The 17738-nt window shown below is 36.3% G+C and overlaps 2 protein-coding genes across 2 annotated transcripts; one reads left to right on the plus strand and one right to left on the minus strand.

Annotated features, from left to right (window-relative positions):
- Positions 1 to 525: 525 nt before the first annotated feature.
- On the minus strand, positions 526 to 5236 carry LOC100265997 (uncharacterized). Its single transcript, XM_002285560.5, has 10 exons — positions 4838 to 5236; positions 3715 to 3776; positions 3487 to 3594; positions 3123 to 3202; positions 2678 to 2840; positions 2087 to 2161; positions 1884 to 1972; positions 1299 to 1418; positions 1091 to 1135; positions 526 to 1010 (listed from the first exon to the last, which is right to left on the minus strand). The coding sequence occupies exons 1-10, from the start codon at positions 4983 to 4985 to the stop codon at positions 893 to 895; spliced, it is 1008 nt and encodes a 335-aa protein (XP_002285596.2). The 5' UTR covers positions 4986 to 5236; the 3' UTR covers positions 526 to 892.
- Positions 5237 to 15455: 10219 nt separating this feature from the next.
- Positions 15456 to 17371, plus strand: LOC100250635 (transcription factor bHLH93). The gene is made up of 4 exons (XM_002285559.4): positions 15456 to 16492; positions 16622 to 16789; positions 16871 to 17038; positions 17136 to 17371. The coding sequence occupies exons 1-4, from the start codon at positions 15911 to 15913 to the stop codon at positions 17220 to 17222; spliced, it is 1005 nt and encodes a 334-aa protein (XP_002285595.1). The 5' UTR covers positions 15456 to 15910; the 3' UTR covers positions 17223 to 17371.
- Positions 17372 to 17738: the final 367 nt, after the last annotated feature.

The following is a 17738-nucleotide window of genomic DNA, read 5'->3' on the forward strand; positions in this document are numbered from 1 at the left end:
GATTGTTCACTGAGTTTTACCAAGATGATCTTTCAATGCCCTTGCATCATCTATTTATCAATCTAGCAGATTTTCTGTGAAAAGGTAATTTGAAGCTACCTACCATCATTTATTGTGTTATGACCAGTATCTGTCCCAAGACTCCCAAAGGGTAATCTGATGGATGAACCCATTACGCTACCAAGCTATTGGGGTGAATTCTACAATTGGTTCTTAGATGCCAAGAGTAGTAAAGTCCCTAGTTTATTCCCTGCCCCAAAAAGGTTCATTACCCCAGAGCCCCTGCTGTGGCACAGAGCTCAGATGCGGTCCCCAATAGAGTACATTAAATTATTAACAGATGTGTGGAAACAATGATGGCATTTCCAATGCGTTCAACTCTGTCTTTTCGGGCTCAACCAATTCAGAATTCAGAATCTGATCCAACCATTGGAAGGCATGGGTTAGGGTTTTGGTAAGGGGGCATGGTTCCCTTTATCCCTGAAGAGAGACAAAAGAAGAAAAAAAAAAAAAACTAGGAATCCCTTTTCTGTGAAAACTTGGCAATTTTATTCAGGATGAAGTTTACATTACTTAGAAATTCAGAACACGATACTTATAAATGAACACCAGCCACCATTTGTTCATGAGCCACACATAAACATGAACTTAATCATATAGATATTTTGCCTAATTCAGTAGATTGAATATCTCCATACCTTCGTCTCTAAAAGAATTGCCACCTAAATTTAATTTATGGGCTTTGAATGTTTTATCCCCCTTGAGAAGAAAAAAGAATATAGGAATCGCACAACAGGGCTAATAATTGTTGAGTAAATGCACTTCAGTAAATCCTTCTCAGCATCATAATACTAATCTGAGATTCCCGTTTGCTCACCACTTGGGATAGTGCCTAATTAGGAACTCCCTTCTCTTTTGGGTGCTTGTCATTTGCAACATCACTTGGTAGATCAAGCCCATGAGGGATTTTTCCAGGATAGTTAGTCGTTGAGGAATCTGACCCTATCATACTGCACGGAAGAGAGATCAAATGAGCACTATGTTGAATTAGAAGGAACATATTCTCTAGATCTTGCCATGACATGCTTACCCCCTATCAACTATGACCATTGAACGAAGTTCACAGTTGGCAAAGCTGCATATGCAGATCACAGACAACATCAATTAGTTAAGAAGAATGAAAAACTGAATCAGGAATGTCTCTGTGCCTGGACATTTAGTGAGCAGAACATCAAAAAACTCTAGCAGCTTGTATTTTAAGTTGACAATTCAATATGATTAAGTCAATAAACACTTACTGTTTGCATATCTCACTCTTCACCAATGGATGACAATCATTCCCAAACGCACTTAAAGCATGAAACAAGAACCCACTATGAGAAACAACTGCTATCTCCTTCTCTTTCCGAGTACAAAGCCTGCAGAAGGAAAAAAAAAACTTGCCAGTAAATAACTAAACACATCGCATTCAATGGAAATAACAAATCATGTGGATTAGAGAGTTAGTCATTTGGTTCTTGCAAGTTAGTCATGATAGGGGGTAAGCATGTCATGGCAAGAACCACACACTGAACAACTTGCAAGAACCAACAGCACAATGATGCCTAAAACAAAAGCATACACCAGTTAGGATAACCTGTGAATAATCCACATTATCACCATCTTGGGTTCAATCACCTCATGTGAAACTAGAATTTTTTAGGTGAAGCCATAAGAAACCTGAGCCATTAAGCTCCATAGATATTTATTCAACTAATTAGCTTCCATGGAAGCTTAAACAAATAACTTGCAGATGGGCAAGCCACACTGATTTTCTGAGGATATTCAAGCCAATGCCGCAGTTGGGAAAATTTCTATATTTGTAAAAAGACATAGGCACATACCAATTCATAAACTTCATTCCCCTAGAAGCGACATCTTCGTTCTTCTCTCGAACATCCGCCGTCCACAAAACATCATCATCACTTTCTATCTGGACAAATATCCAAACATTATCCATAGGAAAACTCCCTTTCCGTTCAAGTGCGGTTACCAACCAAGATAATAGCTGCAGGAAATTAAGAACCAATTATGTAAAAGTACTCACCAGTGAAAAATCAATTGCAGGAAAAAGAGGCCGATACTCATGAATGCTTCTCCTCTTGTCACATGGGTGAACTCCCTGTAGCAGAAAGTAAAACGAAGAGGAACAAGAAAATTGAAATGTTAACCAAAAAGGAAAAGCCTGAAAACAATTTTCCAATTGTTCCTTCGTGGAATGCCAGGATAGACATGTAAAATCCAGTAAGTGCATTCATACTTCTTTTTGTATGTTTTATAAATGCAGAAAGTTTAATTCTGGGGAATCTGAACTTCAGGAAAACTTGGATGTTCATGATAATAAAAGAATAATCAATAATGCACCAAGAAGACAAGTTAACCAGTATACTCCCAACATTTTTTCATGATGGCCCAAAGAATTTGGTAAGTTGAGAAAGGTATACATCAGTTTCAGACGCAATTATGCAACATTGATATAGGTTTGCAAGGTGTTTTAGGTATCTCAGCATGTTAAAGTTCTTCGTAAATCACTTTTATAATGTTAATAAAGAGCATGTTCTTAGAATGATTATAGTAACCCTCTTTGTATCCACAGTGTGCAAATTTAGGTACCCTTCATTGATACCAAAAGACATACCAAATGTTCTCGACAAAGCTCTAATGCTAGAAATGGCGGGCGATTTAGACTTGAAATTGCAGGTCGTTCACTGTTCCCAACATTTGCCACCATTAATGGAGTTACATCTATCCCATCTTTGTAGCTTTCGCCACCAAAAACTCCAGCTGCTGTTTGCATGGTCCTATAATGCAACAATGAGTTATCAAACCATAGGCTATAATATAATGTTTCAAACAAATAAAAGGTGCAAAGTTTTAAGTAAACAAGAATCATTCCATGGAAATTAGCTTGATGTTCCATGGACAAAGAAAATTCACAAGATGACCTGGATCCCATACTGAGAGAACATATTCCAATTTTCGAATAAAACTGATGGTCAGAAAAATAAGGCTTGGTAAATAATTCATAGAAAAAGTGTATTGAAAATCATGAGAGTTTGAGCAAGAATCTCCATAAAGAGTACCTCAGCAAAGGGGAAACAACAACTAGTTCAACCTTCTTCGAAAGCCCACATGCCTGAACATGCTTGTGCAGATTATCAACCTGTTACAATACCACAAAATCATTCTAAAGCATTCATTTTAGATTTGGAAAGAGAACATGTAGTCAAATTCTCAAATAAGAAAGGCCAGGGCAAAGACCTTATTTGATTCTCAACTAAACATGCTCTCTTCGTTTAAAAAACCAAGAATTTGCAATTGCAGAACCATACCAAAGAACTATTGCAAAATTATGAGTTTCCACAAAATCTTACTGAAAATGTAAATTTTTCCTGAAACTACAGGCAAGACGAACATAAACTCAGACCATATTTATCTGGCCATTACCTGCTGCCAACCGAGCGGGGTAAGATGTGCATCAAATAGTTCCTGGGATAAGTATGCACTATGATCCTTTTCTCCTTCTACATTGTGAATCCCTTGAGCATGCCTCACCTGTACAAACGATATCAAATAAGACCTAAATGCCTTTTAAAATGCAAAGTAGCAGAGTCATTTTCACAGGCCATTAGCTCTTTTTACAATAGAAAATAAAAAGGGGATACTGGCACGAACCAAGTGAATTGTTTTACAACGGTGCAAAGGGTAAAGACCTTGACCTGCAGTTGCATCCATATCTGCCAGAACCACAACAAAAAGTACAAATTACAAAAGAAGGCAACTAGCAAAGCAGATAAGAGTGTGCTAAGTAAATAAGGAATCACAAAAAAGTCATCTAGTTAAAGTGTAATAACTATGTGTCCAGAATTGTGCCATAGAGAACCACTACGCAACGTTATAAAGTAGAAAGCCTTCCCCAGCAAGTTCTCTAGATAGGTATCATCTTGTGGATTATGCCTAAAAGCAATCAATGTGGACCACAAAATTGATGACAAAAACATGTGAACAAGGTTAGAAGTTAGAACCAATGAGAGAAACCCTGGTACTGTCAAGACATGATTCATAGGGTTTGGGGCCTTTTAAGCATTTGAAACAAGAATAGGTGGCATCACCATGTTGGCATTTCATGATGTAGATTTCATGCTCCAAATAAGAACAGGGGAAATATGGATTCAAATGACACCAAAACTAATCAAACTTCACATTTAGTTCCCCACAGTACCAAAAAGGGAGAAAAACTGGTGGAAGACCTAAATGCCTAGCATAGCAAGATGGAATATAATTCAATACAACAGAGTGGTAGTTAACTATTATATTGATAGGTGGAAAGAGATCAACTTTCTGGGAAATATTATTTCAAATAGGAACCCGATTGTGGTCTCACATATATATATTAGTTAACCGGTGGACCCAAGTTGTTGAGGCTATTGGTTACTCCATATTCAACAAAATCAACCCAGTGTAGTGGAGCAAAATCCCAAATTATGCATCATAATGATATGTCACAGTACCCTCGAAAAAGAAGAAAATCATCAAATAGTTCACGAACCAAGATCTCAAAGATTTTACGCTTCAAGATTCAGAAACACCACAAACCACAACAAATCAAATCCAACATTGAAAGATCAGACACAACCCGCATCTACTAGAACAACCCAAAGGGAAGATTACGCCACGGCCACGCATCCATATCGAATCATAACCAAGTAATCCAAAAAAATTATAAAATTGATCTGTTGTCCTAGTACAAAAGAAAGAAGAAAAAGAAATCAAGTGAAAGTAGCAATAGAAAATGTACCAGAGATGGAGGAACAACGAAGAACAGAGGAAGAGGGACGAATTTGGGGGAGAAGCGGGGAGTAGGAGGAGGGTGACGCAGCGGTTGTGGCGGGCTTGAAAATGGGAGTCGGTATTAATGAGGGGGGAAAGGGGGTAGAAAACGTCATGGCGAGGGCAGTACGTGCCGTGTGTTAATTTGAGTTCCTCTCGGGAAACTCATTACCTTATTATTTCTTTTTTGTAATTATCCTCGTACAATTTCAGCTTTCCGCTGAATCCCTGCGTTCGGACCACTGACACATCCACCGTCCTCCTAGTGGTCAAATTTTACTTACGCAACTTAGAATCTCCTCGTCATATTCCGATATTCCCACACTACTTAGCTTGCAGTTCTTTTTTGTCTTTTTTAATCACACCAAGTTGGACCAAATTCTCTTCGCATATTCTTACCATCTTTATTAGTGATTTGAAAATTAAAAAAAATATTAATAAAATCTCTCATACAAGCTTCACCCTAGTCTTAATTAAGAATCATAATGAAGCAATTTTTTCCTACGTCCGTCCCTAATAAGAAATAATTGAAATAAAGATAAATGAATTTGGAATAGACTTGAAAGTTTTAAAAAAACTGGGATGGGCTCAATTGTCATCCCACCCCTATTTGATTATATATAATTTAAAATTTTTGTTGATTTTTTTTATAACATAAATAAAATATTATTCTTTATAAAAATAAATTATAAATATTTATAATATTTTTTTATTTTTAAAATTATATTTATTTTCAATAAAATTTTAAATTTTAAAAATAAAAAATTGAAAACAAGATTATATAAGATGAGTATGAGAATTTCTTATATTTTTTTATATATATACATATCATTATTTATTTATTTACTCTTTTTTTTTATGGAGATGAAAATAAAAATAAATAAATGAGAGTGATAATCTCAAATCCACCCATTGTCATCCTCGATCTTAGTAACTATTTTTTTTCAAGTACCGAATTGAGACGGGTTTAATTGAGAATCATACCACTCAAATGTTTTTTTTTTCAATTTTTTTATTGTTTTTAAAAATCCCCGTTTGGAATGAATTCTCTTTTCAATGAGTAATACATTAATATTGACATTCATGTAATGATGTTTACTTGTAAAAATAAATTTGCTTGTGAAACACGGTGGCAAGTTCGTCAAATTCCCATTAATCACCTATTGTTTTTCATAATAAAAGTTACGTGGAATATTTCATATACAATGATGTTTTCCGTTTGTATTTTGTTTCATATAAGAGGATGAATGGCTTATAAAATTTCTATCTACTTGATTCATTTTTACAATAAATACTTGATATAATGATATTTTAATTGGTTTACTTGTAGCATAAGAGAATGTGTTGGAAAATGATTTCGTTTTTGCTCACAGAGAAAAGATGTTAAAAATATTTGCTCATTGAGAAACAAAAAATAGAAATGTGAAAAAAACTTTGAAAAAATTGAAAAATACTTGAAATAATTTGATTTTGAATTTTAAATGTGAATAATAGATATAAGAAATATAAAATTATTTCAAATCTCATATTTATGGTTCTTTTTATAATATAATAAATTAATTTTCTTTTAAAAATTATTTCAAATCTTATATATTTTTTAATCGAGTTTTAATCATTTCATCTAAAAATCAATTATGTCTGTTTTAAAAGAACATCATACCTTTTTACTTTGATACCAATTCTTAAATCGAGTTTTGATTAACTTATCTAAATATTAATTGATGTTTAACAAGGATTGGTCAAACCTTTCATAGTATTCACCATCATATCCAACAACCTTATTTTAAAAGTCATCATCGGGATGATGATTCATTTTCAGATTTAAAAGTGATATTATTGCACCTCAACTATATATATATTGAATAAAGTGATGGGTACAATTATGTAGAATAAAGTGAGGATAATAAATAAACAATTTCCCTAAACAGTTAGCTCAAATTTTATTAGTGATGCTTTGGTGTTAGCTTAAATTACAGCAACTTTGCTAGTGGAAAGACATCCAAACAATACCTAGACCAACAAGTAAGGAATGTCACTTTTGAAAAAGAGCAAATGTGGTTCTCAAAAGAAGTTATTGTTTTAATTTCTTTCAATAGTAAAAAAAAAAAAAAAAATTGGTATCAAATGATTCATGTGAAAAGGTCAAAAGAAAAGAAGGAGAAAGTCTCTCAATAAATTAAAATATATATATAAAAACTTGTATATTTTTAAATTCTCAATTTACATATCCATTCTATTGTCTCTCATCTCAACTTTTTACCCTCACCCATCTCAATCTCTACCCTCTCAAAATAGAATGGTATATAACCAAAGAATTTATTATTATAGGCTACTCTATAGCAATACTGAAATCATTGATTTTTAATCCAATTATCTCAAGTCTATTTGTCAATGAAAGGAAAAAAAAATGAAACCCAATAAATATTTTGGTTATGTGACTATTAATTATTGTGTTTTGAAGAAAACTTGATTTAATATTATCCGTGATGAATAAAAGGTGTTTGAAAGTGTTTTTATTTAAAGTGTTTTTAATGAAACTATTTTTAAAATAATTACTTATAAAATATTTTGTCAAAAAATATTATAAGTGACCTTTCAAAATTTTCTAAATTTTATCAAACGTTTAATGGACTCTAAAAATCTTGATGCTAGCATGCAGCTGATTCAATAAGAAAAAAAATTAAAAAACAAAGTTTCCTTTTGCAAAATAACAATTAGAAACATGAAACGGAAAATGTATAATTTAAAATATTGAGAGATTGAAAAAAAATCATAAACTTAAAAGAAAGAAAAATGTATAGGTTTAAAATATTGATCAGTAATTGAGATTCTTTTTTTTTTTTACTTCCACTGTTTGGTGTTTTGGCTTGTGCTTTTGCCGACCAGCCCACCTATTTGCTTATGCTTCTTTTTCCTTTTCCTCACTTTGATTTTGGTTTATTTGTTTTCTTTGGGTTATTTAAGACATTTCCTTGGTTCCTTTTGGATTCTCCATTCTTCTCGCTTACGTTTTCCAATGGTATGAATCAAGTTTACGCACACAAAACCCAGATCTTCTATGTGGTTCTCGAAAATCAATGATGAATGAAAGAGAAAAAACACTCGGATTCATCAACACCCAGTTGAACCGAATCTATCACGAGATGCCACGTTTTCATTGCTTTTCCCATGGTTTGTCAACAACCAAACGAACCCAAGCTCCGACCAGAGTGACGGTGAAGGGGTTAATCCCAAAGGCCCAATCTAAACCAGAATGTTGCCATCCACGAGGATCGGCATAGATGGACCAACCAACCTCATCCTGAGGCCCAATCCAAACCAAATTATGAACGCTTTTCTTTGGTATAAGGCTACATGATTCCGTGCCAAGCCCAAGCCTGGTGGAATGGTGGCCCAACATCATCATCATGAAGTTGTTGGATTTGACTTAGCAGCATCTATAATTTCCAGCAAGTGCATTTTATGAACCTCTAATCTAAGTATTATCATACGTAAAATTCACAATTCAGATATTAATCCCCAAATATTTGATGAAAGAACACATACTGCCAACAGACAACAACAGTACTGCACTATTCATCCAGCATAAAACTTTTTCTCTAGTCACCTCGCAATATTGCTAAACCTTTTTCCCAAAGTAGTGAAGATCAATCCGTTCTCTAGGCCATTGCCAAAACCCCAGACACTCGAAATATCTCCAAAACTTCAAACCTGATCATAAGGGTCTGTCAGGATCATCCCGTGAATGGCTATGTATCGTCTGTTCTCATACTTATCAGAGTTTAGTCAAATTTCTTATTGAGTTTCATCAGAGTTTAGGGTGGATTTTCCTTGTGCAATTAAGATGCTGGGCAATGAAAAAAAGAAACAAGTGGTTTTCCATGTTCGAACAATATGGATAATCTATCTACAATGTTTTAAACACTTTTAGTTCACAATATGGACTTGTCAAATGCTGCAAAAGTGCTTTTGCAGGTTGTCTTCTTCCTTTCTACAACCTCAAAATAATGCATGATAATAAACATTAAGGTTAATCTGTTGAAATAACACCTGTGACATTCATGATTCACCACCTCTCGTCAATACGCAAGGCTTGAGTGATTAATAGCAATGCAGCAGAAGAGTCAGAAGAGTTTGGATCATGGGAATATACTGTTTTCCTAGTAGTTAAATAATGTTTTCCATGTCTAGAATGAAGAAATTTTGTTTGAACATCCAGTCTACGACACCGGGCAGATCTGAAGAATCAGTTGTATGCATGATTAGCGCCATGTTTGTTGTCCTCCATTACCAAACTAAATCATATTTTTTCCAGTGGATACAATTCTTGTCAGGCAAGCTAACACTTCCCAACCATTCGGGTAACCTGTTCTAAATACTTGGAACAGCTAATCAGCATATACCTAAAACAAAGAATAATCCTGCAATGTAATTTCAACGGCCCACCGTCAACCAAACCCTGTTTGCAATTTTTCGTCCACAAGTTTTAGTCTGCAGAAGAAACCATGGGGTTTACATAGATGAAATATCATTAATCAACGAATTTCAGAAACTTTCAGACAGCTAATCATCCCATCTTAAAAGAAGAATAATCTGTCAATGCAACTTGGAACACACAATGATCAAACTTGCTATTGAATAGACTTGAATATTAGTGCATTTTTGTCCACAAGTTGAGACAGAATGAACAAGTGGGAGTGTGTACATTATCATATTTCTGCGGCTCAGCCAGAAGTTTGGATCCTTAATCAATCCAAAATCTTGATTGATTTTCTCTTCATTATTTTTTAGGAGGGTCCCCACCCTCATTTGACTGAAAAATCAGTGAAAGCTCAAAGATGCCTCCATGTATATAGAAAGAACAAATTCAATCACTCTCTGGTGCTTTCTCATCTATTAAAGAACTCGGACTCGAGCCAATTGGAGTACAAGTAGTGTAATTCTATATTTAGTAGCAATCTCTTGGACAATCAAGTTGGACAATCTTGTAAAGTTAGGAGGACCTAACAGAGGAGTTTGTACTTATGCTTAATTGTTAATGGTATGGTGGTTTTTTCCCTGCTATGATTGTATGCTCTATATGCAACCTGTATCTTTGAGAAGATTAAGGTTCAAATACATAAGCCAATTATTAACAATAATTGAATTTGCAAATCTTTGAAAAGATCATAATTAGATTTTGGTGTAGTGTGATTACCAAACATCCAAACTTACTTTTGAATACTTTTCTATCGTGTAGAGCCCTTTGAGAAGATCATGGGTATGCTGTGATTGAGTTTCATGAAAAATATTTGAAGGTATGCATTGTCTTTGAGGAGACCATGGCCGAGATCCTCTCAGATTATAGCTTTGGAAAGATATTATGAAGATGACAACTCATTACAAATTAAAGTACATCATAAAGCATAAAGCATAAAGCCTGCTATGTTGCTTGCGGAAGGTAGAAGAGATCATAATGCAGTGGTCCTAACTCTAAGGTGTGTAAGCTAATAATACATTTCAGTACTATACAGCTATATTCTAATTAAGTATGTACCAATATGAGAATTCAATATATTAGAAGATGAATGTCGTGACGCACATGTAACGGTTAGAAGCCCAGCAGTACAGTTCTTCAATAGATTCTCAAGTCAACAGTCAATGTTATTATAGAGTGATCTCTACCAACCGTTCCTGCTCATCCCACAAGAAGGAGGGGCAGCAGACTGCAGAAAAAGGAAAGTAGAAGCGAAGGGAGATCCTTGTTATGTATGGGTATGGAGATTGACTACTAGAAATCCCTACAATAATTATAAACTAAGTGATTTAAATTTGATTAATATGGAGAGATAAGTCATGCTCAATCAAATAATCAAGGAATCAATTTGTAGATGTAGCCTGATCTAACTTAAGGGTACCATCATGGCCCATGGAAGCTCCTTAGTCCTTGCTGGGGCCATCAATCGATACCGTGCCTACCCGGACACCCAATCTGACTACAACGGATCAAAGCAAGAGATATTAATGTCTTGGGGTCATTGGCTGTTGATTCCTAATTAAGTTTTGAGATTGTAGAATTGACGTTGGACCATAGTTTTACGTTGTCAATTAATCACCTCAATTGAAAAGGATCAGCGAGACTTTTCCTTCGAGTAGCATTTACTAAATGAATCAAAACAACAGATTTTGCTGGTCTTTTCACGATGGGATTAAGATATTAGGTGAATAATGCTGTTTTTGGAAAATGCAGTGCACACCCATTGTGATCTGACTGAAATTTCTTTCATTGCTAGGATAATTGAGTTTCATGGTCACGTTTGTCACGCAATTAAGCAACATCAACCCTTCATGCATGGTGTAAATAAATTCTGAAACATGCAAGTTTGGTCCCTCTTTTGGCATGTGCTGGTTCAATAGTCTCATATTCATCAAGCCAGAGTACTCCATCCACACACTACCTAAAACTTATGTTATTATATGCCCACAATCCCTGAAGCCAGCTAGTTTATTCAACCAAAATTTTCTTGTAAGAACTAGTTGAGCGAATTCAAAATAGAAGGCGCTTGGCGCCATTGGCCTTTGTCAGACATCGGCTTCCTAGTTGCAGTTGCGTGGCAAGTGGGGATTATCTTTTCCTTGCATATCCTACTCACTTATCCTTGCAAAATCAACAACTTTTGTCTTTGATAACAGATATGCTCATACCCAATCATCCTGAGATCATATGATACTCGAATTGAGGCCACGTAATTTAAACAGTTAGAGCGGATCTTCGGCAAGTGGGATTAGATTACGATGATTCCAATGCCATTCCATCTCAAATCAACTATTGTGACTAGGAGATCAAGGGCTGAGCTTGATCTCCTTGGATTCCACTTCTTTTTCCGCCTTAATAACTGCGCCTCCCCATTTCAATAAGTCTCAAAACCCTTCACATACATCGATTCTGTCATTCTTGGTCGGTGAATCGTGCCCCCACACGTTGGAAAATTGTTAAGCTAAATATTATGGGTCGGTCTATCTGCCCCCACGCAGATGGCAATTCTTGAGCTAGACACGTATCTCAGGCTGACTTGGTAGTTGGTATGCAATCCATATTAACTCATTATCCTACATGAGAGGCAATTTATACAATTGGCTCAAAACGAGTGGCAACTAGGACTCTGCAGTCACCCCATAAAGGTCGTCGAGTTAGTGGATTACATAAAAATAACACCTAAAAAATTCTAATACGCAAAACCGTATCACATATAGAGGCATGGGCAAAACGTTGCATGGACAGCTGAGCCCAGTCAAAATGCACAGTCCGGCCAAGTTGGCTAACCCACTACGTTACATATGCAGACGGGTAAAAATAATTGAGTTGAAGGGGTCTCACCACCTCAACTTTCATCAAGTTTGACCTACAGATGTGAGCAACTAGGAGAATCGGGTTGTAAAATGCTGACGAAAGGTCCCCCACTTCGGTTTAGTTCTGAATTTTTCAGATGCTAAGTTGGAACTTTCGCCTAACATCATCCACTTGCAAGGGTAAAATGCCTATCATAGTAAGGATATAAGCGATGTTAAGCTAACCAAAACAACGTAAAAGGCAGGAGTTTAATCTGGTGCACTGGCATTATTAGGAGGATCGTGTTAGTTGTTTTATTTTTTATTCTTTAATGCGGAGATGAGTCCGAGGCCACACGTTTTGTAAAGGAGCTCGTGTATTGATCGTAGGGAGGGACGTACCCTGGTTTTATAGGCACAAAAGGCCAGGAGAAGGAAGTGAGTGGGTGTGGCTAGGTCACTCATGGACGTCTCTTCAACAACTCAAAGACGAATACAAGAGGCCAACAACCTAGATTACATAACCTTTTCACGCAAGTGAACACCATACTTGGAATCTCAATCAGCTCTCAAGTCTTACCCACATGGGGAGGAATGAGGACAGAAGCAAACACAAGTCGCCTGCTCCATCCCAGAAAGGCAAAAGAAAGCAGTACTGATCTACAGTCTACAGAAGGCTGCTCGTGTGTTTTTAGAAAGGCAGCCAAAAAAAAAAAAGGACACTGTACTGTTGAACAGAAACGCTGCTTACAGAGCTGGCTGTTGGTAATATTATAGTACTGTTCATTCCACAAACAAACAAATCTATATCGGACAAAATGAAAATAAGGGAGCGAGAGAGAGAGAAGCGGTTTTGGAGTGGGGCCAAAACCCTAAACGCGATATTGTGGGCTGACAGGTTGTATTGAAATATTTTAATGGGCAAATAGCTTAGAGGGTTAGAGCGATTAAACCAAAAAAGGCAAAGAAATGGGCGACTTTTGGAAAACTGCTGGTGGTGTTGGGGTGTTAGGGAGAAACCGCCGCGGTATTTTCACCACGGATTTCGCCTTTGTCTCTGCTCTCCTCCTGCCCCCGTCATGTCATTTGTCCACACCACCACCAGTGCCACCCTCCATCTCCATCCCCATCCCCATCCCTACTTTGCCTTCCTCCTCCATCTATCTCCTAATTAATTCTCTGAAACAGCTGCCTTCATCCCCATTTTATTATTACTTTTTTAATTCCTGTTATTTAAAAATTTTAGTTTTTAATTTAGAGCGCGAGCCATTTTGAGAAAATCAAAGATTTCAAGACAACAGAGGAATCCACCACAATGGCAGCCAATTGATATGGTGAAAGGCAAGCAGGGGTAGCGGCCAGGCTGTACGTAATGACCCCTATTTCACAGTTTGTGTAGACGTCTCCGGCTAAATTTTTCTTGCTAAGCTTCAGAATTGTGGTTAAAATTTTCATACTCTTTCAATCTATCAAAAATAGATGACTTCACCCTCCAAAATCAGCTAATTAAACTCCACTCCACTACCAAATGCCTGTAAATACTTTCAAAATAATACCTCTTCCAAACATAATTGGCTATACAAATATTTTCCCTTATTTCAATAAAAGTTTTTATGCTGATTTAATTTTTTTTTTTAAAAGTTGGAAAATAAGAAAATTATTATTTTATAATATAATTATTGACTTTTAAAAAAGATTGTTTTTGCTTTGATTTCAATTCCCAATTCAAAAAAAGAAAAAAAAGAAAAAAAAAAGAAATATTTAGAAATGAAAGTTAAGAATGACTTGAAAAAAGTGCGATCAGCATCCTTAATTCTGTGATGAGAGAGGTTATTTAAATATTGAAAATGGGGTGGATGGGTGGTGATGGTTTGCTTTGAGAATTACAGCAGAGACGTGGGGGACTCCCACCACAAAAACACTTGTTGTCCAGGTGAGTTATTCACGTGGGATGGGTGAACCCTCGTCTGTCACCTCATCTATTATTCCCCTCGATATTGCCACCCTCTTCTCTCCCTCAAGCTCTCAATACTCTTGTATTTCATAAATCCTTCACCATCTTTTCACTTTCTACTTTAATTCCAACCTTCACCTACATTATACTTCTGTTTATCTTTCTTGGTAAACAAGTATTTATATATGGATTCAAATGGTAAGTAGGCTTAACCCCTTTCCATATTTGTACGTATAGCATGTGGCTCTGATTCTTCCTAGCCTTATGGGGCACATACTTTATAACCAACATGTACTCAAATAATTCTTTTAATTATATTTTTCAGCATAAGTTAAAAGGCAGATTACAATTTATACTGGTATTCAGAAAGTGGTAGCTGTTCACCTCTCACTCACTTCTAACATATCACAGCTTTTCATGCTCTGTATTCTTAACCTCAGTCCTTTTTTAATCCTTATGGAATAATTCCCTGTCTGGCACTACTAATTAGCATTCTACCCTTCTCCTAATGGTACCGTGAACGGCAAATACTAGCATTCACATGAGGATTATAGACTTATAGGGCATTATAGCCTTAACTGCATTATGAAACATTTTTTTTTTCATCAACCGGTTGAAGTCTCAGCCTCTTGAGAAGAATACGATCATGTATGTGTATGTGTCTATCTTGATAGGTTAAACGTGACATAAAAGCTGAGAGGGTCAAACCTGTAGCTAGAGTTGGGCTGTGCTGTATGTCGCCATCTTCCGAGAAACTAGTGTTTTATACATATGACTGGAGGTTACCTACCATGAAAATTGACAATAAAAACCAGTGTTACAGACAGTAACAGAAATGATAATAAAGAGAGAGTCGTCATGGTAAATCAAGTAGGGACATTGAGAACTGTATTGAAAATGGACTATATAACACAACAAATGTACGGGTCCATTATTGTCGACCGCATCTGCCAAAATGGGCGTTAAAAAACAAATGATTATAGTATCTTGATATATTTGCATCCATAAAGACCTCACTACATCAGCCAAAATGTAATTTGAGGAATAATTTAATTCTAATTGTATATTCAAGCAGTTGATCACGTACCCATGTATTTGTTCTCTATCGTATTTTTGTAGGTTTCTTGTTATTTTCTGCGATGAGATGGAGTCATGGAGAATCCTCACTTCCGAACCAACAAATGAAAGGAAAATTGGTGGGGAATAAACTAAAAACAAAAACTAATATCTGATTTAGTAATAAGAAGCAGGAAAAGTGAGGACAGAACAAAAAAGGCACAGCAACCCATTTTGAAATTCAGAAGTGAGCCAAAATGTAGAGGCAATGTGGAATGGGACCCAACTCAGCAAAGTTAGTGTGGATGTGGGAATTAGAATGGCAGGAATCGTTCATACAAAGAACCTGACAGGGTCTATGATGCTGAGTCCATCCTTTTCCGTTCAGACTGATGTATGAGTCAAAGTTTTCAGAGTAGGGGGGAAATTAAAATATATTGTTTGTTTGATTGCAGATTTCGGTGAAAATGACATGAAATCACCCACCACAGTCCACACCCAGAGAGATGAAAAGGGCGGATACCATTTTAGTCTTTGGTCTTAGGCTCTAGGGAGCTAATCAAAACGACATCATCATATATTTTAATACACAGCAATCATGAACTACCCTTTTATCTCTGTTCCTATATATACTTGCCCTTTGTGCAGCTTCTTATCCAGGCTATCTTCTTGGATTAGTATTCTCTAACTTCTGTAGAGAGAGGGAGAGAGAGAGAGAGGAAGATGGAGGTGAATGAACATGGCTTCTTGGAGGAGTTACTGGCTCTAAGAGGAGACCCTTGGGAAACCATTCCTACGGGAATGAATGAGTTCTTCTCACATGGCTGGGGTTTTGATTATCGTTTTGATGAAAACCCAGTTACTTTTCTTCCAAACTCTTCCTTCGAAGCATTCTCCGGACCTATTGAACCAGGGTTCGGTTACTCATTCAATGAAATGTACAGTCCATTTGGAGATGAATTCTCCACACCCCAGGTTACCGATTCCTCCTACACCAAGCAAGATACACCCCCATTTCCAACTCAAGAAGATTATCCATTTCCGATGATGGAGGAGGAGGAACCTGCAGTTCACCCTGGGGTCGATCTCCACAACATGGGGCTTCAAGCTACTTGTAAAGTGGAGCCAATTCAATCCACTGAATTTCCAGTTTTCAACGTGGGCGTATGTAACGAGGTAAAGAATAAGCGGACCAAGAAGGTGGAAGGGCAACCTTCCAAGAATCTAATGGCTGAGAGAAGGCGCAGGAAGCGATTGAATGACCGGCTTTCAATGCTAAGATCTGTTGTTCCCAAAATTAGCAAGGTAATCAATCACTGATCTTGAGTTGTTTGGTTATTTTAATTTGCCTACCACTCAATTAGAAATATAATGTCTATGCCTGTATACATGGAGGACTAGGAATAATTTGCTGGTTCATTGCTCTTCTAACAGATGGACAGGACATCTATACTTGGAGATACCATAGATTACATGAAAGAGCTATTAGAGAGAATCAACAATCTGCAGGAAGAAAATGAAGTGGACTCCAGTCAGTTGAACTTGCTGGGCATATTCAAGGACTTAAAACCAAATGAAATCATGGTCAGAAATTCGCCTAAGGTATGGTTTCTGTAGCACTCAGTAAACCCCTTGAAACTCAAACAAGATTTTCGATTCTTATATGTTTCCCCAAATGTGCAGTTTGATGTGGAAAGAAGAAACATGGATACCCGGATAGAAATTTGCTGTGCAGGGAAGCCAGGATTGTTACTATCTACAGTAAATACCCTGGAAGCATTAGGACTTGAGATTCAACAGTGTGTTATTAGTTGTTTCAATGATTTCTCAATGCAAGCTTCTTGCTCAGAGGTATATATTCATAATTTTTTATTTTTTCTGATTTTGTTTTTTGGTGTCACACACTGATGAATTAATGTTATCTTCAACAATTTTTATCATGTGACAGGAATTGGAGAAGAGAACAATGGTAAGTTCTGAGGAACTAAAGCAAACATTATTTAGAAATGCAGGGTATGGAGGAAGGTGTCTGTAGAATGAAAGAAGGGAAGGGCAGAAGAAGGAACAAGTCGGGGGTGGAGCTTCACTTGCCAAATCTCTGTATTTTAGTTTTTCAATGAGCTTTACAAGTGACAGGCTGTAGTAATTTTTGTCTTACTGAATGAATAAGTGGTTTCTATTTCACTGGGGCCATCTCTCATCTCACAACCAATTTTTGTGGTATCTGTATCAATTGGAGATTGTTTATTAATTCAAGGTTGTTTTGGTCACATACCCAACAAAAGGAAAATTTTCACTCATTCACCATTTTTCTGTGATTGGGAATTTTACTCAATTACTTTTTCCTGATTATTCTATTTACCTAAGCAGAGTTCACATTTAATCCAGGTAGAAACTGTTTTGGCAACGAAGTGCTTGTGTTGTTTGTAGTTGATAAAGAGAACACTAGAAATCGAATTTTAAATGACTCCTCATAGCTAAAGTTATTCTCCTACAAGATTAGACAGATGGGACTGCAAAAAAGCAAATCATGAATTTATATTTTACAAAA

This window comes from Vitis vinifera, chromosome 18, assembly GCF_030704535.1.
Source record: "Vitis vinifera cultivar Pinot Noir 40024 chromosome 18, ASM3070453v1".
Lineage (NCBI taxonomy): Eukaryota > Viridiplantae > Streptophyta > Magnoliopsida > Vitales > Vitaceae > Vitis > Vitis vinifera.

Bases quoted from the DNA above. Each gene is read 5' to 3' on its own strand.
- LOC100250635 (XM_002285559.4), top strand. From the start codon at position 15,911: ATGGAGGTGAATGAACATGGCTTCTTGGAGGAGTTACTGGCTCTAAGA. The intron at 16,790-16,870 runs GTATGGTTTCTG...CCAAATGTGCAG, and splicing joins TGGTCAGAAATTCGCCTAAG to TTTGATGTGGAAAGAAGAAA. The intron at 17,039-17,135 runs GTATATATTCAT...ATCATGTGACAG, and splicing joins TGCAAGCTTCTTGCTCAGAG to GAATTGGAGAAGAGAACAAT.
- LOC100265997 (XM_002285560.5), bottom strand. From the start codon at position 4,985: ATGACGTTTTCTACCCCCTTTCCCCCCTCATTAATACCGACTCCCATT. The intron at 3,595-3,714 runs GTTCGTGCCAGT...TCGTTTGTACAG, and splicing joins GTTGTAAAACAATTCACTTG to GTGAGGCATGCTCAAGGGAT. The intron at 2,841-3,122 runs GTACTCTTTATG...GTTGCATTATAG, and splicing joins GTTGTTTCCCCTTTGCTGAG to GACCATGCAAACAGCAGCTG.